This window comes from Rhincodon typus, chromosome 9 (assembly GCF_021869965.1).
Source record: "Rhincodon typus isolate 14 chromosome 9, sRhiTyp1.1, whole genome shotgun sequence".
Lineage (NCBI taxonomy): Eukaryota > Metazoa > Chordata > Chondrichthyes > Orectolobiformes > Rhincodontidae > Rhincodon > Rhincodon typus.
In genome coordinates, this window is record NC_063340.1 from 24,578,512 (window position 1) to 24,603,293 (window position 24,782).

At 39.7% G+C, this 24,782-nt stretch overlaps 1 protein-coding gene across 9 annotated transcripts in view; it reads right to left on the reverse strand.

Annotated features, from left to right (window-relative positions):
* Positions 1–24,782, reverse strand: part of afdna (afadin, adherens junction formation factor a) — a 209,719-nt gene that overhangs the window by 12,310 nt on the left and 172,627 nt on the right. For 3 of the 9 annotated variants that reach the window (XM_048600612.1, XM_048600615.1, XM_048600611.1), the window contains 5 exons: positions 15,507–15,598; positions 14,189–14,368; positions 9,911–10,960; positions 2,226–2,360; positions 1,501–2,023 (listed from right to left, as the gene is read on the reverse strand). In XM_048600612.1, coding sequence (XP_048456569.1) covers positions 1,501–2,023; positions 2,226–2,360; positions 9,911–10,960; positions 14,189–14,368; positions 15,507–15,598 — 1,980 coding nt within the window. The remainder of the gene's footprint in view (positions 1–1,500; positions 2,024–2,225; positions 2,361–9,910; positions 10,961–14,188; positions 14,369–15,506; positions 15,599–24,782) is intronic. The other 6 variants (XM_048600620.1, XM_048600617.1, XM_048600619.1 and 3 more) reach the window with 4 other exon arrangements.

The window sequence follows — 24,782 nt, forward strand, 5'->3', positions numbered from 1 at the left end:
GAAGGAGACAGCAACAGGGAATGATGTGGAGGAGATGGGGATAGAGAAGGCAGTGGTGGAGATGGAGAAAGACATGGTTCAGGTGATGGAAGAGGAAGAGGTGATGGAGAAGGGAGGAAGAGTAACCACATGGTAGTCAGTTGTAGAATTTAACTTAGTTATGCTGGCTAATCACAGTTGTACCAGAGATGAAACTGTGTAACATTTTCAGACCAAGGTTTCAGGTAAATTCCATCTATTCAGACCAAATCTTTGATAGTGAATTTAGTAAGAAAAGAAAATCATGGAGGCTCCCTGGGCATGAATATTACCACTAAGAAAGCTAAAACTACAGTGCACCTGTGTGCGTCAGAGTTTTAGCAGAGTTCTGATTGGTTGCACAAAATCAAGTCCAGATTTCTTTGAACTGGACGTTGGAAGAATCAGGTCAATATTTCTTTCCCTTTACCCAAACTAAGTTAAAAATTATTTTTCCTGTTGTACATGTTGACTAATTATGGAGGGTTTGGAACATGTTTTTAAAACCAATATGCTACATATTCAAAATTATTATTTCAGAGATTTCCTAATGTTTTAATGCGAGTTGTAACAATTATAGTATAATTTTCTGTTATGTAAAACAAAGATGTCAACATAAACTTGTGTTTCTTTTGCTACCATTCAAAAACATTACTAATGCATTGGCAATTTATTTTTATAGAAATGCACAGCAGGTAGTTTGGTTAAGCACAAAATGAAGAAATGAGTAAGGCAAATGACAGTGTTAGGTAATGATTGAAGAGAGTATGAATGCAATATAGACTATAATTTTGAATAATCAAATTCTACAGCCAGATTGCATTCTATGCATTATGGACAAATAGTTGTGAAATCTTCATTTACCTATCAACAAGTTGTTGTTTTAATAGTTATCAGTTAATCAACAGATAACAAATTTAAAATTTAAAGAGGCAGACATTTATAGAATCGCAACAAGCATGTTTGTTGTAGGTTCACAACTAATTCTACTCATAATGCTAAGTTAGGTCACACCAGATCAGTTCCCCATTGCCACATGAACAGTAAAAGAGAAGGCTTAAAATTCTCTAAATGGATAAAAACTGCAAGCGTACCATGCCACATTCTCTTCCAGTACATGGAGAGGGGCTTTTGAGATGCATTCATTCACAGAACAGATTAAAAACCAAAACCAACAGTACTCTTATTGGAACAAATTAAAGGACCAAGCATTCACTAAGCATATTAGGGGAGTGCACAAAAATATCTAATTTGTGAGGACAGGAGAATCTGAGATAGAAGCTAAGAAGTTGAAAACAGAATACTCTTTAAAGGCAAAATGATTCATTGATTCAAGTATCAAGTGAAATTTGTGTGTTATTCTGGAGAAAGAGACTTTTACATCAGGAAATAATTATTGTTGCATTCTCTATAAGGAAGTTGGAAGAACTTAGAAAGTCCAAACATCAAAAAGGAATAAGATTGTTACATTTTTATCTCTACCTTTTGAACCACTCTGTGGCATGAAGTTCGGTTTGGTTGGAGGGGGAGGGGCAACACCAGCTTTTGGAGCAGTACTGTTGGCATTGGCTGGTGGTCGGAATGAGTTTGAAAGATAGTAGCCATCTGAAACCGGGCGGGGTTGACGAATGAATGGCAGCTGCTTAGGGGCAGAAGGGAGATCACCATACGATTTTCTTGTGACGGAGTACTTATCCTGACCTGAAAGATTTGCATCTTCCTCGTCCTCATCATTGTATGGGACAAACTTGGCAGTGTAAACTGTGTCAGGGGAGACGATCTGTGTTTTCATGTAAGAGATGTTTCTCTGAGGAGGGGTAGGAGCGTTAGATGAATGGGGTGGGGGAGGGAACTCATACTGCTGGGTTTCAGAAGCATAGTCCCTTGGAAGGGGAGGCCTGTACAGACCAGGTTCATCAGGTTGCAGCAACTTCCTTTCAGCTTCTTCCTGTTGTCTACGCCTTTCAGCCTCCAAACGCGTATAATATTCTTCTTCCTGTCTTCTCTATGGAAAGCAGAAATATCAGTCAGTCAGTCAGTCAATGTTGAAAAAAAAGATGGTATTAAAGAGAACAGCTTTCTGACACATTTGCTGTAAGGAGAGGTAGTGAAAAAAATTGTAAATAGGCAAAACGTCTCAAAACCAGCATGGTGGCTGCTGGGAACAGGGGCAAAGCAAGAAAATGCACATTCAAGTAAAAATCAACCTTTTCTTCAGTTTCTCTTCTTGCTTGCTCCTCCTCTTGACGATGACGCTCATTATCTTGCCTTGCTCTTTCTTCTGCTTCTCTTTTTCGGATATCTTCTAGCTGCTGATGACGCCTGCGTTCTTCATCTTGCAACTGCAATTAATTTATTGATATTTAAATCCAACAACTGGCGATCCCCAGAAAAATTGTTTCTAGTATGTTGCCAGTAACTCACGGCACATTCAGCATACATAAGAGTTCTTATTTGGATAACCATAATGCTACTCTGCAGAACATTATCACAAATGCTAATACGTCAGCAGTCTGCCATCAGACAGCAAAGTTCTGTTTCTGCACTGCCAGAAATGACTATGACCAGCAGAACATCTCCCTGCACTGACATTATAAATTGCAACTTCAGGTAATTTTCTCTCAACATGTTGCAGAATGTAACTCATTTGTAGGATCAGTTTTTCCCCAAAAGATGACTATGCTTTTAAATAAAAATGGGACATTGTTATTAATTTTCCAAGTAATAATTTATGTTTTACAGCTTCCTCAATCCGGAAGTTTTTGAACAATTAAATTAAACAAGGCTTTACCTTGATATTTGAATAATAGAAAGAGATACTACAGTGGTCTAAAAAAAATCCAAAACACATATCAAAATTACAAAGTGCAGCCAAAAGTTTGCCCTGCCAAGATAAGTCCTTTATCTACTTTATTTTGCTCCTCCACTGCCAAAGCATTCTATGCATGTCACACTTCCTTTAGTTCTAAGTACAGATTAACAACTTCTTTTAGCATAATTGTTCTATCAACACCGGAAGACTGTTCGAGGTGTCAGTCAGCTCTGACATGGAGCAATTCTGCTCAACATTTCAACTGAAATAAAACCGCAGAGAACACTGACACAGACTAGGGCAATGCTGACTGCAATTCTAAAAGTGGTGTTCTGACATGTCACTACCATTAAACTCACAGAGCATGTTTTTCTAACAAGTTCTACCACATGCTTTACACTTTCAAATAATGTTAACACCCAATAAATTGCATAGTGAATTAGACCATGTTATAGGGAGAAAAGCTGGAATAAATTTCAGTTCAACAAAAACACTACCCTGCCCTCATTATAATATTTAGCTTTATAGACACACCTATAAAACAAGAGATACTTTAAAATATAACTTAATTTTGGCTCAAACCAAAATCTAAGACAAGAGATATACAAGACAGTAATATATTAAATAAAGTTTGACCTGTAAAACAACTGAACCAGCACTTTCATTTGATAAATTCTTTTCAAAAAGAAATTTCTTTTCCCATCCTTGCATCAATTCTGACAACACTATATCTGATGAAAAACACCAGTTAATCAATGAGCCTGATGAAACTTATATTCCTCAGCAATTTTCAGACCAACACACTGGTCATAAGACCAGTTGTTTACAAATAATTAAAAAACAGTTGAACATATGTAGAATAAATGCTCAATTGTTCAGCCACTTCAATTAAAACAGTAATTTCTAATTCGAACAGAATTTACTTCAAATAACACCTAGTTTTCTTTAGTGACTTATTGTTGCATAAACCTCAAGCCACTGCTTTATACAGATCATGATAAAATAGTGAAATGGGACATTTTGGTTTGGCTGCTTATGTGTAAAGGCACAGTAAAGATAGATAGTATATGCAGTTCTATGTAAAAACATAAGTATTATATCGTTATTATTGCATTTGTTTTAATATTATTTTGAATATAAAATATTTTAAGGATATTGCTTCAAAATTATACTGATCAAATGAAAGGAAAAACATCAAATCTTGTTTCTAAAAAGCAAATCACAAAGCTTTCCATATGGACCACAGGGAAGTTGACAGCATTAAGCTCAGTGTGATAAAAGTGCATAAAACATGTGAAAGACAAATTATCATTTAAAAAAGTAATCCACAATTTAAGATATTGAAGTAACAAATACATGACTGCATGGTGGGGGTTGAATCATCATGTTTGAATCCTTACTTCAACTACTTGCATGAGCTACAAACTGTTGATTATAGGAGAACAGGAAAGGCAAAATACACACAGCTTTGGCACAGTGCTGTTGTATTCTAAATTTAGTTTTTGGTTAAAAAACAAGAGGGGACCAAAAAAAAAAATTTACATCTTCAAACGCAAAGTGAATGAATACTGCTTCAAAAGTAGAACAGCATAACAACTAATTTGTGCCACATATGAAAATGTGATACTATTTAAAGATTACAAGAATTTTGTAGTGAAGCCAAAAGAAGAATATTGCAAATGCTTAAAATCTGACATAAAAACTGAAAATACTGGGAGTACTCAGCCAGCCCAGCAGCATCTGTTGAGAAAGAAAGATATTAATGTGTCAGAGCAATGGCCTATCATCAGAGCGAAAAAGAAGTGAGATTACAGGTTTAAATAAATGCAAAGCTAGGATACAGAGGAAGGGTGGGCTGGAGAACAAAATGTATTTTGTGACTGGATAGATGATAGAAAATTAAATGGCAAAAAGATGAGGGTGTAAGATAAAAATCAGATTATATGCAATCCTTTTGCTTTGTACCATAATGTCTATGGTCAACTACCTGAAATGTTAACTCTAGTCTCTCCACCGATGCTGCCAGATCCGATGAGTACCTATAACATTTGTTCTCATTTTAAAGTTTAGAGTTTGTTCAAGAGAGTGCTTCAAAGTTTGCCATTAAGTAGGATATCTTGTCTTAGATCACTAAATTCTTGTGACGGGTTCGTGCACGAATCTGGTTGATATAATGAAGAAATGATGATATCAATCATAATCAGTGATGCTACAGATCAAGACGGTTGGAAGAGGGACGACAGAGGCAAATGGTTTGCATTTCAGAACTACTTGTTGCATATATTGCTCCCAAACATTAAAAAAAATTCAATTTCAACGTTCATCCAGATCATAAACATGCTATTTAAAATAAAGGCCACCAAAAAAAAGGATCAAGACAACACACAATGAAAGAAAATAACATCATCAATATTTGGTACATTTACAAGGCGCATGTAACACTAAATTACTACTATTTTTAGATGTAGTTTCCAAAACCAGACATGAGGAGAATAAACAAGCAGGAAAACTAGCTGGAGGAAGAATTCAGAACATACCAAATCTAGAACTGAGATGGCTGGAACAGTCTGCAGCAGGGATAAGAAGAAAAGGAAATATGGAGCAAAATCATTAGTTCAGTCAGTACCCATAGCTATTTGATCGATCGGATTTAATTACTTCTGGCACAAAAATGAGAAAATTTTGCATTGTGAACGATAAGCTCTTGCTAGATCAGGAAAAGCTCAGTGTCAGGCATATGGAAGAGAACAGACATAAGAGAAAGCTGTGCTTTCTTTTTAAAACATACTTGAGACCGAGACTGAAAAGAATCAAAATATTTCAAGATTACTAATAAGCAGAGATTAATAATGAAACTTGAAGGTGAGCAAGAGAATAGTTTACAGCATTGATAATTTATAGATCCGTTCACTCTAAACTCTTACTCAGTTGCTTGTGAAGCCTTTCCTTCCAAGACATGTGACTGTATGCACATAGTACAAGCAACTAGATACTTAATATCTCTTGTGGGACTTAGTCTCATATAAAGTAGATACTTGTTAAGCAAACATTACACTATTTAACGTATAGGGGGTTATCCTATAATGCGTGTGCAGGCAATGCGAATTGGCTATAACGCGACTGACAAATGGGGGAACGCTATTTCTAAAACGCAAACTTGTATTGGCTATAAGGTGATTCAGCATTATTTAAAAATGCAGCTCATTTAAATACAAGAATGGATTCCAATGCTAAATTGATGGTATAAGTAAAAATTATAGTTTAAAATAATGTGTTGTTAAACATGCACCTTTGTGTGTAGTATTTTTGCTGAGATTTTGTTACATACTAAATATCTAAGAATTTTTTAACTTGCTCATGTATACCAAAAGTTGTCTGCTACAACCTGCTGGTTTCCAGCACTATTTTGAATACAATGTTCTCAGATTTACAATGCATTTTAATCCTGCAATTAACTTCAATGCCAGTGGGCTACATAGGAAAGAAAGGACAGATTTCTCCGCTTCACTTATCTGAAAATCTATCTAGAAGTCTGTGCCAATGGAATGTTAGGTCCGATCAGCATTTAAATGGAGGGGGGAATTTTACTAAAAATTGCTGATGTGTCAATTTCAGGGAAGTTTCATGGAGGGTTGCTGGCAATGAGCTCTATCGCACACAATTTTGGATCACGGCCACTCCAATAACTTTCCACTTATTTCAGCAGGTGTTAAAGATTACATCTGAAATTGCCGATGTGTCAATTTTGGGGGAGTTTCGTGCAGGGTTGCTGGCTGTAAGCTTTATCTTTCACAATTTTGCACTGCTCACCTCTTTTGGATCATGATTGCACTAACCATTGCTGAGATTGCCAGTGGCAGAACTCTATTTAAAGCCCAGCTGTCACTTCATTGCAAATAAAAAGGACGTATTCGTAAATGTATTGCCTCTTTGCAGCATCACCTGTCTGATATAGCTGTCATTATAACCACCGCTATAAGAATGAAGCTACACAGGTGAGGAAGAATTTTGAAAAATATAAAATTGTATCCTTTGTGCCCCTAACCCCACTTTTCCCATTGGCCCCATTATTTATATAGCACGGTTTTGCGCTAGTACACAACTATTGCATTGTAGCAGATCCCCCTGTACAAAGTTTTATAGCTTATCTCCATTGTGCTGCTCATTGTGAAAAGCCACTCCCCTTTCCTTCTATAGTTTTTTAAAAATCTGTTTCTATCCCTTCTTCCCTCTTCATGGCTATTGAATGCATCTGCTATGGAGGCAAGTAGTTCTTTACATTCACCTCATCTCTTTCTATAGGTGCCACAGTATGCTTTGCATGACAGCATGTAGAAATGGAGCGAGGTTAAAGAAACAACAGAGCAGCAGCAATTGAGGGCTGGTGTACAAATCAAATATGCATGTTTAGATGAGGGGAAGAGGAATAGTGTTTAACTTGTTCTTAATTGCACAAGATGGGGTAGTAGGGTCAGGGAATACAGTGAGTCACAAGAGAACCCGTGGGAATGGGCACAAACAGCATGCTATGATGGAAGAAGCCGAGGAATCAAAACACTTTAGATGGCAGGAAAACATAATAAAAATACAAAAGACTGAGAACTCATGGAATTGGGCGCTAAAATTGGAATGAACAAGCTTGGATAAATAAGTTTGTGAATGATGGGAGTTGGCTGTGAAAACAGATTAGGAAGAGGGGTCTGGAAATGGTCCAAGACATGATCTTACAGCTGGGACTTGGCAAGTTCAACTGACGTGGCAGATAGGATTTCCTGTAAGGAGTAGGGCAGGGGGTGGTGGCGGGAGGGAAGAGCATAGTAGGAAAGACAACTACAAAAGGTCAAGACAGAATCAAACAGCATGGTAACGGACCCTTTGGTCCAACTTGTCCAGCCTACCAGGTTTCCTAAACTGAACTAGTCCCGTTTTCCGGCATTTAATCCATATCCCTCTAAACGCTTTCTAGTCATGTACCTGTCCAAATGTCTTTTAAATATTGCAACTGTACTTGTCTCTACAATTTCCTCTGGAAACTAGTTCTATATATGCACCACCCTCTGTGTAAAAAAAGTTGCCCTTCAGGTCCCTTTTAAATCTTCCCCTCTCACCTTCAACCTATGGCCTCCCCTGCCCTGGGGAAAATACTTTGGCTATTCACCTTATCTACCCCCCATGATTTTGTAAGCCTCTATAAGGTCACCCCTCAGCCTCCTCCACTCCAGGGAAAAAAGTCCCAGCCTATCCAACTTCCCCTTATAACTCAAACCCTTCCGTTTCAGTAACATAGTGGTAAGTCTTTTTTGTCAGTTTAATAGCATCCATCCTATAGCAGGGTGACCAGAATTTTATGCTGTACTTCAAATGTGGCCTTACCAATGTCTTGTACAGCCATAAAGTGACATGCCAACTCCTGTAGTCAATGCTCTGACTGATGAAGGCAAGTTTGCCAAACATCTCCCCCACCACCAAGTCTACCCGTGATGCCATTTTCAACAAACTATGTACCTGCACACCAAGGTCACTCTGTTCAACAACACTCCCCATGGCCCTACTGTTAACTGTGTAAGTCCTGCCCTGGTTTGTCTTACCAAAATGCAACACTCTTCATTATCTAAATTAAGCTCTGTCATTGCTCGGTCCACTGGCCCAAGTGAACAGGATCCCATTTTACTCTTAGAATAATCTTCATCACTGTTCACTGTACTACTAATTTTGGTGTCATCTGCAAACTTATTAACCAAGTCTCCTATATTCTCAAGCAAATCATTTATATAAGTGATCAACAACAGTGGACGCAGCACCAATCCTGGCAGCACACTTCTGGTCACACGCCTCCAGTCTGAACAACCACCCTGTCTCCTACTGTCAAGCCAATTTTGTACCCAATTGGCTAGCTCTCCATGGATTCCATGTCATGCAAACTTCCCAACAAATCTACCATGTGGAACCTTTTCACATTTGTCAGCAGATCTGACAAAGTAGGCTGGCTGCAACCTTTTTTGGACAGAGGATGATGGATGAGAAGGATAGAGAAAAAGTACCTCATCAGTTGCATGTACAGTGATCAAAAATAACAAGTCAATCCAGCCATAGCCAAAACTTCATGGAAAAAAAGTAGTTCTAAATCCTGGAGGGGATAAGCTCTGAGACAAAAAGTGGCCGAGGTGATAGCATTCTAAGTTTCGTCACAGGGAATGAAGTTATTGTAGAATGCAGCAAATTAGAAACCTCTGAACTAACCAGAACTACCTTTTTATGCTGTAACATTATAGTTAAAAGGAATACCTAATTTGTAAGCAGTAAATAGGTTTCTAGTACAATTCTAAGTCCTATTTCATCTTGCTTAATATAATGACCAACTATATTGGCTGGTTTGCTTTGTGGTGGCTTCTGAGATTGTTGCTGAATTGATGGATTTACTATCCAGAAAGAATGGTGGTGATTTTGACATCTCAAATAGTCCGGATAAATACAAAACTTAATTGGCAGCTGTTATTTGAACCAATCATATTTTGCTATGTTTTTGAGATGTGAAATTGTTGATGTATAAAGATGACATGTATTGAAACAAATAAAAGATAGAATCCTAAAAGGATAACTGATTTTTCGATTTCAGAGGATACTTAAATTTTCCTTCAAGAAATGAAGAACAACTTAGCTAAAAGAGCATTTCTGAAGAAGGGTCCTGACCTGAAATGTCAGCTTTCCTGCTCCTCTGATGCTGCCTGGCCTGCTGTGTTCCACCAGCATTGGCAGTTCTTACTATTTCCGAGTGGATTATTCTTGATATGATTGCTTACGCCACAGTGCTGTTTAAACTGGATAATGTGCAAATTACTTATGCTCTCTAATAGGTATCTTCTGATATTTTTACCTTTAAGGACTTTACACAAATACTTTACATGACAAAGGAAACCTAGAAACAAACTGTGGTCACCCACTTAGAGATACTTAAAATTCAATTCAGGAGCTCACTACGAAACATGCTCTATTTGGAACACCGATCTTTAAGCCAAAAGAACAGAATAAACATTTTCAAAAAAGTGAACCGAAACCAAGTCCTAATTTTATTCTCCTTACCCTTGCCCGTCTTTCCACTTCCAATCTTTGCATGATAAGTGCTGCATCAACATCATCATCTTCTTCCTCTTCATCATCATCATCCTTCTCTTTGGACTCTTGTAACCGCTTTTGAAACTGCCACTCAAGCATAAGTTTGCGAAGACGGTCATTCTCCTCAGATGTGCGATCAGGCTTGTTCTGTAGCTCCTGTATCTCTTTGCTGAGCATCTCCAAGAGGTGTTGCTGCTGCTGTTTTTCCATTTTCTCCTTTGCATCACGTTTCCAAGGATCAGGTGAAAGACTATCGCTGCCAGGCATCTGCTCTTTGCTAATTGTAATGTATTGCAAGTCCCTGCGCTCAATAGTGCGAGGCTGTTGCTGAGGCTGTAATTCACGGATTACTGTATCCTGTGGTCGTGATAGGCTAGCCATTTTTTCTGGCCTTGTTTGCTGAATTGCTGGAGTAACATGAACAGGTTGAGATGGAGTTATGTGCAAAGGGGGCGGGCCACGCATTTGGCCAATTTTCCTATCCTGTTCACGGCGTTTCCTGTCCCGCTCTTCCTCTAACCGTGCCTTTTCTTTCTCATACCAACGTTGCTGATCTTCTCGTTTTCTACGATCAACCACAGAGCTTGGATTTGATCCTTGTGAAGCAGGTGGTGGTGGTGGGGGCGGTGGTAAGGGTAGATCACTATGGGAATTATCAAAGTCAACTGCATAATGTACTGGAGGTGGTGGTGGGGGTGGTGGCAACTGATTTTCCACTCGGATGGGTTGGGAAACAGCAACTGGAGTAGCCTGATTTGGAGCTGGAGTTTTCCAGCGCCCAGGCCCACTTTTATGAGGTGCAATTGCACTTGGTGGGAGTGATTTTGAAGAGTAGTTCAGCTGTTCTTGACCTGATGCACTAGAATCCATGGAGGAAATTTGATGAGCCCATACATCCGGCTTCCGATCAAAGTCTTTCTGGTATTCTGTATCTCTGCGAAGCATATCTTCCTGTCGCAATTTCTCTGGGTGGAAAGCTTTTGTCTCGTGTAATTCTTCTTGTGAACGAGTTCCACGCTGTTAAGCGATTAAAAATACATTATAATGAAATTACATGCTAAAATTTGTTGTTTTAAACATGTAAAAACAAAAACATTTTACAGCTGAAATGTGTTAAGAACTGAGAATACATAAATTTAAAGCAGTTTGAAGTCTTGCTGTTAACTTGCACATAATTAGAAACCCTACTGCTGTAGTCGACCAGATTCTAGTTTAGTGGTACTATAACTAGCCACTTCATATCACGGAACCACATAGGGTGAAGGAGAATGTAGTAGGAATACATCTTGTTTCAAATACTTCCAATTCAGCTCAAACTAGGAATCTTAAAAATTTTTCTATTGGGTTTAATCCTATAAAACAAGTATGAAATTCCCAAAATGAAACAAAAGATTGCAGATGCTAGAAATCTGAAACAAAAACAGTGCTGGAGAAACTCAGCAGTTGTGGCAGCAACTGAGAAGGGAAAAACAGAACTAATGTTTCGGCCAGGGTGTGTGTGCGTGCGTAATAGCAAGTTGTCTACAGTGTGTAATTACCCAGAGGGAGGAAAAAGAAGACAACAATTAACCAAGTGACAGCTCAGTACACTTTAGGAAACTGTTTAAGAGGCTGTTACATGGTTAAATAGTCAGGGTGCAAGACCATTGTATTGCCAAAGGCATTCATAATAATCCAAGATTTACTGTTGACAGTGTGCACAAGTAGAATGCAAAATTAAAACCTGCTGCTAGCAATTGTTGCCTTTGACCAATGGTGACAAAGGTCCAGGGAATGAAGCATAATATTTAGGTTGCAATGCATAACAACAGTATGCTAATTGTTACTGAGTAGTTGCTATCCTATTATTTGTCCAGTTCTGTCAACTTTTGATGGAGCAAAATAAGGTGGAAACCTATTATGCTGTACAGCAGGGCTTCACATTTCTATAACAAATTTAGATCAAAGGTAGTAAATTGTTCATCTCTCATTACTGCATTAATTAAATAATTATATCTGTATTGCCACAAACTTGAATCTTCATAACAGTTGTATTATGCTGCAAGTCCAATAGTTGGCAGCATTGTATTACATAAATATTTGTTCCATTAACAATTTCTGCCCCAAACTATTTTACTCACTGTTTTTAAGCTGGTCTCAAATTTCTCCTCAGGTTACACTGCTCATACAAAATAAACTAATGTGCTATATCAAGCAAACTATGCCTTCCAGATTTTCTCATATAGTCCCCACTTCATAGCTCCTACAGAGGCGCACAAAGATAACAAAGGAGGCTTATGCTTTCTTAAGTTACCTCAATTACATTTCCCTAACCATCACCTTTTACATCTGATTAAGATCTATTCTATCCATGCATAATTTAATTGATATATTTATAATATTTTAAAGTTTATTTCAGGTTTATTTCTCAAACTTCAAAATCCCAGATGTACTAAATAAGGGCATTTGAAACAAAAAAGTGTGCACGGAATCTTTGGATGCATTTACTTCAGCAAACACTTTCGTTTCATTCACCTGTTCCATACATATGGTGACATTGCAGGTTGGTGATCTTAAAGGAAAGCATATCTGCTCCCATTTAACAATGCAAGTGAATGTGAGCAAAATAAGCTAGTTAGTTAATGAATGCAAGCATCCATCAGGGAAATGCTACTGGAACAATTGACACAGGACACGCTAGGAACATTTAAAAAGAAATCTTCATCATAAAATGGAACTGATTTGACCTTATTTGGTGTAGCAAAGTTCCAGCTATTCTGTCCCATGTTTCGCCTCCAGCTACAACAGTATAGCTGTGGACATTTTCCAATTGTGCTATAACCCATAACATTTTTAATTAGGACTGCAGTAAAGACAATTTGATATAATCTCATGTTCAAAGACATTCGCACTGAACCACTGTAGCTAACACAGATATTTTCTTCTAGGCTGAGCTATACTGCAGGTTCCAGAGGTGTAGACCAGACTCTAATCCACAGATTCACCCAATTAGTGGCAGTCACACAATGAAGTCACTTAGTTACATTAACTATGGCCTGCAATAGACAAATAGTGGATCAGTTTTCAATCTGCAGTTGAATCTGGGCAATATCCAGTCTCTCTCATTCTACTGTTGCTCCTAATCAGTAGCAACTACGCTGCTGGTTAAAATGAACATGCTCCAGAATCAATGGTCCATGGTTAACCTTAAAAATGAACAGCAATATTACCCTGCAAATCCAGTGGTACCAGCAAAATGGGAGACTGAACCAGAATGAAGCAACCAGTTCCTGTTGACCTTCATATTTAAAGCAGCAGCTTTCAATTATATAATGCCTCATCATATCTTTAGAATTTCATAAAGTACTTCAAATGAATGAATTAACTTTGAAGTGCAGTCAACATTGAATTATCAAACTCATGTTGAGTAATTTGCCCAGGAGAATTCTTCAACTTTCATAGTGAAGATATGCAAGACTGCTGTTGCATTCAGCTTATATGCAAGAACTGCAAACAGGTATGGCTAAGGTAAATAAAATATTCTGGCAACCTATGCAAGAGTTTGATAAAATGTCTCATTTTAAATCATTTAATTTTGTCCTTTTCATTCTTTTTGGCATGATCAATTCTAGCTTGGTTCATCTTAGTTCAGGTTTTTGAACTTGAAGTTGCTTCTCTATCTTATGAATGAAACCACTTGGGATATTTCTGTAGCTATTAAACATACAGCTAAATATGTAAATCCAAAATTAACAAGTATCCTCCAAAAAGAAGGTACACAGACTTAGGTTGTCTGAATTTTCAATGAAGTAGCATCAAGTTTTAAGTAAGTCAAGATTATCCTTCCAAGAATAGCTAAAACAAGCTATTTTGCACTCAATATTAAGTTGGAGTATATAACTGAATCCAAAAGTTACAGCACACTCAACAGTTTTGCCATCATTAATAGCTTTGAAATAAGACAGCTCATCATTTTACAGGAGCTATCATTCACTTTTTATTTCCCTTTATTCTCAGGGTAGGTGATAAACAGCTTTACATATTAAGCATTGTTAAAATCCAGTCTCACCTGTTGTATTTGGAGAATGTTGTACTAATACATTTGAAACCAGAAGTTATCATATACTGAATTATGAATCATTCTTTAACACAAGGAGAATATGCAACTGATACTGCAGTTTATCCTAACATCTTTAAATCTTTTTCAAAAACACATGATTTATTCTATTCTAATATCTAGACAATGTTCTAAAAAAATACTCTTACCTGTATGGTGCCACTGAAAGGCTGCTCATGTATCATTGTTCTCTCATCATAGTGTTGCCATTGTCCAGGCACAGGACTCACTCTGTCCTGGGACCTAGATGTTGGGAAGGTGAAATATTCCCTGGCATAGGTTTGCGTGGGAATTGGATAGGCTTCTGGTCTTGTAGGTAATACTTGCTCCTAAAGTAGAATTAACAATTTATTTAATTGAAGAGGCATGCATCAATGATACATGAATTAAAAATATCAATCATAAATAGTTTAGAGGCTACAAGAAAAATATCATGCATAATATATGATTGTTATTGAACTTTTCTTAAAGACCATCTTTAAAAAAGGGCTTTTATATCATAGGTTCTGCTGCGAGAACCATGTCAAATCCACTGTTCAGCCTTACAGGTTAGGAGTATTGGTTTAATAACTCCTATTTACATACTTGCAAAACATAAAACAAAAACGATTTTTCCCTTTTTAAAAGGATCACGAGCCATCCATAGGTGGAGTTTAAGGCTCAGTATTTACAATCCCATTGTGAAAGCTAGGTGGGTTGCGGTCATAGCCCACTGCAAGACAGACTGGTAGCTGACACCTTATAACTAGTGGGAGTATTGCTGAGACACAACTTCTCCAGCATATACCAGCAGTTCTGCTCAACAGTATCAGGGCAGTAGCGCGTTGGACCTATGACAATTGGAGACCACCCTCTCCAGGAATGCCATACTCACCGGTAACACCATTGCACAAGACAGCAACCTTCAACATTTTCTGACAAATATTTAGATCTCCTTCAACAGTACATCAACCGCAACCTCGCTCTTTGCAGTTGCTTTCTCACAATTCCTTGGGTGCAGACACATTGAGGAGCATCTGCATCCTGCTGGCAAAATTGCAATGTTTCTACAATACTGTCAAGTGGCTAATTAGTTGACTGCATTCCTGCCATTGCTGGGTGGCTTACCATCAGCACTGTATGGCTACCTCCAGAAAGGTAGTCATCATCATCCTGACTTGGAAATATACCACCGTTCCTTCAGTGTTGCCAGGTAAAAATCCTGGAACACCCTCTCTAATGGCATTGTAGGTCAATAAACACCAGCAGCAGTTTAAGAAGGCAGTTCACCACCTTCTCAAGGGCAACTAGGAATGGGCAATAAATGCTGGCCCAGCCAGCGACATGTACATCCCATGACTGACTAAAAAAAAGGATGACGATATTAGGGGGCTGTTCAAACACCAGTGTAATATTAGTACTCAAAACCTAACTTTTTTTAAAAACAGATCAAATAGCTGTTTCCCATAACCTACATAAAATACCAACCTCTGCACAAAGGTTCCCCGTGGAGACTGACTGGATCTTGGACGTAGGTGCGGTAGAATAAGCAGGCTTCACACCAGGACTTGGAGGTTGGTCTTCTCATCCAAACAGAATTAATATAACATTAATTATTTACTTCATACATCGATGAATTTCTTATGCACAACACAATAAACAATTGCAACCCTTCTTTAGAAGGGTCCAGACCCGAAATGTCAGCTTTCCTGCTCCTCTAATGCTGCCTGGCCTGCTGTGTTCATCCAGCTCCACACCTTGTTATCTCAAGACTCCAGCATCGGCAGTTCCCTCTATCTCACAATAAATAAGAAACTTCTTAAAAATTCATACACAGCTATTTTGTATGATCGATACTTAATGACAAATAGTTGGCAACACACTGCTCAACAAAGCAGATACACTGCTTTTTGTCAGTGTAAGCCTGAGAAGAGCGAGTTTTGGAGGCCAACACTTGAAAACAGAGGCAGGGAATCAATGAGCAGTGAGACACCAAATCAACACCGCATAGAACAGATGGGGGAATCAGTTGTCCACAGAACCCAAAGATGAGGTGCTTGTGCTTTAAAGAGATCAGTTCCAGACAAGGGAAGAAACAGTGGTGGTAGCACAAATCTCGGGGTTATACAAACGTCTTCAGTAAGTCTTTTGCTCATTTCGCCTAGATAGAAGTGTGGTAGGATTTCTCAGCTCTATGGAGTGCTTATTCTTTTTTATTTGGAAACTCCAGGAAGCTTGTGCAGGAACTGTTGTCAGCTGAGCAGCTCAATGTCTGGGTTTCAGTGCTTGAACAGCAGCAGGTGGCATCAATCTGATACATCCATAACGTGTTGCTGTTATTTCAGAGTTTAAGGGTGTGTAGAGGGCGAATAGGCGGCACCAGACCAGCCAGGTACTGCAGGAATCCTGGAGTGCAACTCAATTTGTATTCAGTCCTTAATACTAGCTAGAGTGATGGCTCATCTGGGGGAGTGCAGCCACAACCCACTGGTGGTTAGACTGTACAAGGGGGAAAGCAATAGTTACAATGGAACCTTATTAGAGAAGCCAGTATTTCTGCACTTACAGGCTTGAATCCATGATGCTGTGCTACTTCCTTCCCAGGCTTAGGGATGGCATCGAGTAGCTGTAGAACACTCTGAAGGGGAGATGAATAGCCAGACTTCCTGGTAAATCAGGACCAATGACTTAGGGACATTCAGGGATGAGGTCTTACAGGTGGGATTTAGGAAGCTAGGAATGAGCAGAAATCAAAAGTAGGAGCCCCAGATTATGCCAAGTGCCACAGACTATTGAATATAAAGATAGGATTACCTGCCAAACTACAAATGCGTCCAATTTACCAATCCTCAAAAGAAAACATTTACTTTATTGAAAGCCTTCTGAAAATCCAAATATTTTCACATTCACTGGTTCCCCTTGTCTGTTCTGCTAGTTACATTCTTATGAACTCCCCATCAGGTTTGTCAATCATGCATTAATGCTGACTTTGTCCAATTAGATCATTACTAAGTGAACAATTATTACATGCTTTATTTTGATTCTAACATTTTTCCTACTAATGTCAGGCTAAAAGACCCGAGAGTTATAAAGATCTACAACACAGAAAAGTAAAGTAAAAACCCTTTGGCCCATCGAGTCTGTAATGGTCAAAAACAATAACTATTCTAATTCCATTTTCCAGCACTTGGCCCATTGCCTTGTATGCCTTGGCATTGCAAGTCTACATTTAAATACCAAAACGTTGTGAGGGCTGCTGCCTCTACCACACTTGCAGGTGGTGAGCTGTAGATTCCCATCAGCCTCTGGGTGAAAGGTTTCTTCCTTGTCTCTACCCCTCACAATTCTATACATCTGAACCATGCTCCCTTCAGTCTCTTCAGCTCCATGGAAAATAATCTCCATCTGAAAATCATCACTGGATACGAAATGTTAACTCTGCTTTCTCTCCACAGATGCTGCCAGACCTGTTGAGTTTCTCCAGCAATTTGGGTTTTTGTCCCAGTCTATTCGATTTCTCTCCAGCCCAGGCAGCATTCTGGATTAATCTCCTCTGTACCCTCTCCAGTGTAAACACATCCCTCCCATAATGTGGATTCCCATTATGTCTTTTCCCATTTTCTCTTCCTCCTTCTTAAAAAAAAAGGTTGCATTTGCTAGGGGCAGCACGGCACAGCGGTTAGCACTGTGCCTCACAGCGCCAGGGATCCGGGTTCAATTCCAGCCTCGGGTGACTGCGTGGTGTTTGCACATTCTCCCCGCGTCTGCGTGGGTTTCCTCCTGGTGCTGTGGTTTCCTCCCACAGTCCAAAGATGTGCAGGCTAAGTGGATTGGCCATGCTAAATTGCCCGTAACGTTCAGGGATGTGTAGATTAGGTGGGTTATGGGGGGACGGGTCTAGGTGGGATGCTCTCAGGGTCGGTGTGGACTTGTTGGGCCGAAGGGCCTGTTTCCACACTGTAGGGATTCTATGATTCTATGATTCTGATTCTTGCTATCTTTCAATCTGCAAGAAATGTTCCAGAATCAGAACCTACAGAATTTTGGAAGATAATCACCAACACATCCCCTAAGACTATGGCCACCTCTATCAATACTCTGCGATGTAGATAACGTCCAGGGGAATTCATCACCCTTAATTTCTCCAATGCTAGTTACGGAATGTCAGAGTGCAAGCTGCAGAGAGTGAAACACTGGGACTTCAGCTAAGTGTAACAGTTTAGTGAAGTGGGGGAGGGAGGCATTACTGTGTCTTGTTTCTCTTACTACTTCCTCAGGTCCAGCAGGGTCAGGAATATACCAAACATTCAAAAAGAATGTTTTATCAGTGATTGCCCCGGCAGCAAATGAAAGGAAGGCAGGCTCTAGCCATTTTTGAGAGAGGCTGCTTCGTGGTGCAAGTGCTGCTGGTACTTCTAAGTGTGGGCTTAGGTGAATATTGGGCTTTGTTGAGGATTGCGAGCAGAAACAAGAGCAAGGTAAGGCTTTTTACTTCCAAAGTCTGCTTGTTGTTAAAGGGGCAGAGATGGTAGTCAGCGGAGTAGTATGCTCCTCCTGTCAAACATGGAAGATCAGGGAGCAGTCAAGTGTTCCTGGTGCTTATGTCTCTAGGAAATGAGACGGGGTAGCTCCTCTCAAACCGCGTGGATTGGTTGGAGCAGCAGTTGGATTCATTGAGGTTCATACGGGAAGCAGACAATGTGATAGGTAGTAACTTCGAAGAGGTGGTCACATTGCAGATTCAATCAGGTAGATGGATAACTGCCAGCACAGGTAGGCAGGTAGTGCAGGATTCTCGTATGGCTCCTTCTAAAACAATTATACAGTTTTGGATACTGTTGGATGTGTGGGAATAGCCTCAGGGGAAAAAGCAGCAGCAGCCAGGTCTGTGGCATCATAACTAGCTCTTCTGTAAAGCAGGGTATGGCAAAGTCTAAGCCAGCAATTGTGATTGGGAACTCTAGTCAGGGGCACAGTTAGGCATTTCAATGGATGCAAGCAGGGCTCCAGGACAGTGTGTTGCTTCCCCGCTCCTAGGGTCAAGGACGTTTTGGAATGGATGCAGCAAATTCTCAAAAGGGAGTGCGGTCGTTGTAAATATTGGCACCAATGAGCAGTTAGAAATGGGGATGAGGTCCTGCAGAGTGAATATAGGGAGTTGGGCAGGAGGTTAAAAAGCAAGACCTCAAGGGGAGAAACCACTGGATTATTCGCTGTGCTGCGTGCTAATGAGAGTAGGAATAGGAGGATAAGACAGACGGATATATAGCTGTGGAGCTAGTGCAGAGGGCAGGGATTCAGATTTTTGGATCACTGGGATCTCTTCTGGGACACAGGTGACCTGTATAAGAGGACAAGTTCACTGAACCAGTAGGTGACCCATATCTAAAAGGGGAGATTTGCTCATGCTACTTGGGAGGATTTAAACTAATCTGGCAGTGGGGTGGGACCCTAAACAGTAGTGAGGCAAAAGAGAAGGTTGAGGCTAGTACCACAAGTTAAAGAGAGCAAGTTAAGTAGACAAGGCAGGCAACAGCGCAAAAGGGAATGAAGATTGATGAATTAAACTGCATTTACTTCAATGCAAAAGGTCTGACAGGCAAGGTGGATGAACTCAGTATGGATAGGATCATGGGACTAGGATATCATAGCCATTACAGTAACATGTCTGATAGGAGGACAGGATTGGTAGCTCAATGTTCTGGGATACAGATGCTACGGGAAAGATAGGAGGGGAGTAACGTTTTTGGTAAGGAAAATATTACAGCAGTACTTCGAATATTCCCAAGGGATCGTCCAGTGAGACTATACATGTGGAACTGAGAAATAAGAAGGGGTGATTGCTGAAAGAGTTGTACTATAGGTGCCCTAATAGCTGGATATTGAGGAGCAAGTATGTAGGGAGATTGCAGACAGCTATAAGAATAATAGCGTTGTAATAGTTGTGGATTTTAACTTCCAAACACTATGGCAGTTTCAGTCTATGTTAAGAGTATGGATAGGGAGAAATCTGTTAAGTGCGTTCAGGAAAGATTTTTCAATCAACATGTAGTTGGCCCTATGAGAGAAGGGCAAAGCTCGACGTCCTCTTGGGAAATAACGCAGGGCAAGTGACTGCGGTGTTAATGAGGGAGCACTTTGGAACCAGTGATCACAATTCTATTAGTTTTAAAATAGTTATGGAAAAGGATAGGCCTGGTCCACAAGTTAGTTAAGGCCAATGTTGATGGTATTCAACAGGATCTTTCAAAAAGTTGACTGGGGAAACTGTTTGCAGATAAAGGGACATCAGGCAAGTGGAAGACTTTCTAAAGCGAAATAGAGTGTGTTCAGGGCCAGCATGTTCCTGTTAGTGTGAAGAGCAAGACTGGCAGGAGTAAGCAATACTCGATGACAAGAGATATTGAGGCTCTGGTGAAGAAAAAGGAGGTGGCATGAGTCAGGGAAAGGTGGCTGTGATGATGTGAATCCCTTCAGGAGTATGGGGGTTTGGAGTACACTTAAGGAAATCCGGACAGCAAAAGGGGATACGAGATAGCTTTGGCTATGGGAGATGGGCGAGATCTTAAATGATATGTTTCTGTGGAGACAGACATGCAAGCGAGGGAACTCAGGGAAGTAAATGGTGATATCTTGAAAAGAATCACTGTTACAGAAGAGAAGGTCTTAAAATGCATTAACGTAGATAAATACCCAGGACCTAATCAAGTGTATCTCAAGACCTTGTGGGAAACAGGGAAGAAATTGCAGGGCCTCTAGCAGAGATATCTATATCGTCAACAACCATGGTTGGAAGATGGCTAATGTTGTGCCATTATTTAAGAAAGGCTGCGATGAAAAGCCAAGGAATTAAAGACCAGTGAGCCACCTGACAGCAGAGATTCTGAGAGGTATAATCTACATGCATTTAGAAAGGCAAGGACTGATTAGGGATAGTCAGCATGGCTTTGTATATGGGAATTTGCATCTTTCACATTTGATTGAATTTTTTGGAAGAGGTGACCAAGAGGTAGATGTTGTCTACAAAGACTTTAGCAAGGTCTTCGGCAAGGCATTGCATGGTGGACTGGCACTAAGGTTAGATCACATGGGATCCAGGGAGAGCTAGCCAACTGGATACAAAATTGGTTTCATGATAGGAGGCAGAGGGTGGTGTAAAGGGTTGTTGTTCAGACTGGAAGCCTGCAACAGTTGTGTGCCGCAAGGATCAGTGCAGGGTCCACTACTGTTCATCATTTATATAAATGATTTGCATAAGAATATAGGAGGCATGGTTAGTAAGTTTGCTGTTGACAGTGAAGAATGTTATCTAAGAGTACAATGGGAACTTGATCAATTGGGACAGTAGGTGAAGGAATGGCAGATAGAGGTTAATTCAGAAAATTGGGAGGTAAGATTTTGTTAAGACAAACTAGGGCAGGACTTAGAGTTAATGGTAAGGTCGTGGGGAGTGTTGTCAAATAGAGACCTGGGGGTGCAGGTACATAGCTCCTTGAAAGTGACATCACAGCTACACAGGGTGGTGAAGGTGACAGTGGGAACACATGCCTTCATTGGTCAGAGCACTGAGTACAGGAGTTGGGATATCATGTTCAAGCTATACAAGACATTGATAACAACACATGTGGAGTAGTGCGAACTATTCGTGTTGCCCTGCTATAGGAAGGATATTATTAAAAAAGGGATGCAAAAAAGATTTACAACAATACTACCAAGGCTGTACAGTTTGAGTTATAAGGGGAGTCTGGTTAGGTTGGGACCTTTGTCCCCTCCTGGAGTATAGGAGGCTGAGGAGTGGCCTGATTGTGATTTATAAAATCATGAGGGGCATAGATAAGGTGATCAGCCAAGGTGTTTCCCCCCAGGTAGGGGAGTTCAAAACTAGAGGGCATAGGTTGAAGGTGAGAGGAGGAAAGATTTAAAATGGACCTGACTGGCAACTTTTTCACTCAGAGGGGTTGTATGTGGAATGAGCTGCCAGAGCAAGTGGTAGAGGCTGGTACAATTACAACATTTAAAAGACATCTGGACAGGTACATGAATAGGAATTGTTTAGAAGGATATGGGCCAAATGCAGACAAATGGGGCTAGCTCAGTTTAGGAAACCTGGTGGCATGGATGTGTTGGGCCAAATAGCCTGTTTCTCTATGACTGGTTTATTATTCTCATTCTTTGCTCTTCCTTTGGTTGTATTTGTTTAGATTCTCTGCAATTACCTTACTTCCCATCACAACTCTTCTGTTTCTACATGTACTAGGTCCATATTTGTCTTTGTTAATCTTTTTTAATCCTGTAGATTCCTTAAGGAACAGTTCAGAGCAAGTTTACTAGACTAGTAGCTGGAATGGGGGATGGGGTGGATTGTGTCTTATAGGGAGAGGTTGGACAGGCTAGGCTTGTACCTTTTAGATATTAGAAGAGCAAGAGGTGACTTGATTAAAATATACAAGATCCTGAGAGGTCTTGACAGGACAGATTTGGAGAGGATGATTTCCCTTCTGGGATGATCTAGAACAAATAAAATCCAGGGGTCATCCATTAAACCAGAGATGAAGCAAAATTTTCTCTTTCAAAGGGGCGTAAATCTTTGAAACACTTCTTAAAGAGATGGTGGAAGCAGAATCCTTGAATATTTTTAAGCAAAAGATAGATGAATGATTGTTAAGCAAGGGGCAGAAGGTTATTAGGGGAAGACAAGAATGCCAATTGAGGTTGCAATCAGATCAGTCAGGATCTTATTGAATGGCAGAGCAGGCTCAAGGGCTGAGTTCATGAATTTGTGTTTTCTCATATTATGGTCACTCTTTCCAGGAAGCTCCTTTACAGGATTATTGATCTGCCTTTTCTTACTGCTCAATACTAGATTTCAAATAGTGCATTTTCTAGTTAGTTCCGCAACATGGTGTTCTAGAACACCATCTCATGTACATAGCAAGAACTGGTGCCCAGTGTTACTGCTATTTACATTTACCTTGTCTATATGCAGACTCCCATAGTTACTGCACTACTTTTGTTATATTAACTTCTGATTTATATCATGCCTTACATTATCAATTTTGTGGTTTATAAACAACTAAGATTTTCTACCCATTGTTGTTTATAAGTTCAACCCAAACTGATTCCTCTACATCTTGATCCTCCAAAAAAGATCCTCTCATTATTGCATTGATTGCAGCTTTTATTAACTGCATGACTCCACCTCCTTTTCCTTATTGCCTATTTTTCCTAAATGTCCATGAAAATGTGTTCCCTGAAATATTGATATAATATTATTTTGGAACTTTTGGAAAGAACATCTAGGGCAGGCGACTGGCTTCATCAAGGAAACCATTGCATTTGCAAAGAACACTAAAGTTGCTCAAGTCAAATCATGTAGCACAATATTTTTGAGGTCACGTGATCTGATATGTGGACGTCAAAAACCAACAGCTTTAACACAAGTATTTGCCATCTACAAGGTGCAAGTCAAGATGGAATTGTTCCAATTTGCCTGAATGAGTGCATCTCCAACAACACTCAAGCTGCTTGACACCATCCAGGAAAGCAGCCCACCTGACTGGGACCACATAACAAGCAGCAGACTGTACAAGATGCACTGCAGTAACTCATATACCTTAGACACGAGCTTCCAAATCCATGACCACTACCACCTAGAAGGACAAGGGCAGCAGATGCGTGGGAACACCACCACCTGTAAGCTTCCCCTCCAAGCCATCCTGACTTGGAAATACCATCATTGCTTCAGATTTTCTGGGTCAAAATTCTGGAACTCCCTTCCTAATGTCATTGTGGGCCTATATAAATGAAATAGACAATGGCAGTTCAAAACCACAGTTCATCTTCACCACCAACTCAACAGCAACTAGGAACCGCACTAAATGTTGGCCCAGCCAGTTCTGAGGAAGGGTCACTCAAACTGAAATGCTAACACTGATTTCTCTCCAGATGCTGCCAGACCTGCCCAGCTTTTCCAGCAATTTCTGTTTTTGTTTCAGATTTACAGCATCTGCAATTCTTTTGACTTCAGAATCTGACCAAATACTGCAAAAAATCTAAATAGATGATCTCTCAAGCTAGGTGTCGTTCTGGGATCTGACTTGTTCAATATTACCGTCAGCTGAGATCACAACTGTAATATATATTATAGTTAAGATTGAAAATTTTACCTGTCATCTGAAATTCAAGCTTTATAGTGACCATTGAAGGTGTGGGATAAGGAAAGAAATCACTTCACTAGTCCTAGTTCTGTCTAATATGTTGAAAGCCACTGAACATTCAGTTCCCAACCTTGGTCACCCTGCAGCCCTATTTCCGTAACGGCAATTAGATACCCGTTTAGTTCCAGCTGCGCAGTCAATTCTCCCATAACAATCTTTGAGCTACACAATTAACTCTAACCCTATTCTGACTTCAATAATTTTAAAATGATAACTTAAATAAACAAATGAATAAATAAACTGCTTAATAGATAAATTAACAACTTAACTAAACTTCTGTAAAACTCTGGTTCAACATCAACTGGACATACCTTGCCCAATTTGGGCACTGCACTTTATGAATGATTTCAAGACTTTAGAGAAGGAAAGATCAATTAGAATGGCTCCAGTAATGAAAGTCTTCAGGTATGTGGAAAATCCAGACTAATTCCAAAGTAGTAATATCAGACTTAAATGTTAACATTGTTTCTCTCTCCAGATGCTACCAGACCCAAATTCCTCTTGCGCACACTGTTTTAACTGAGGCTATTTTAAAGTAAATGTTGAG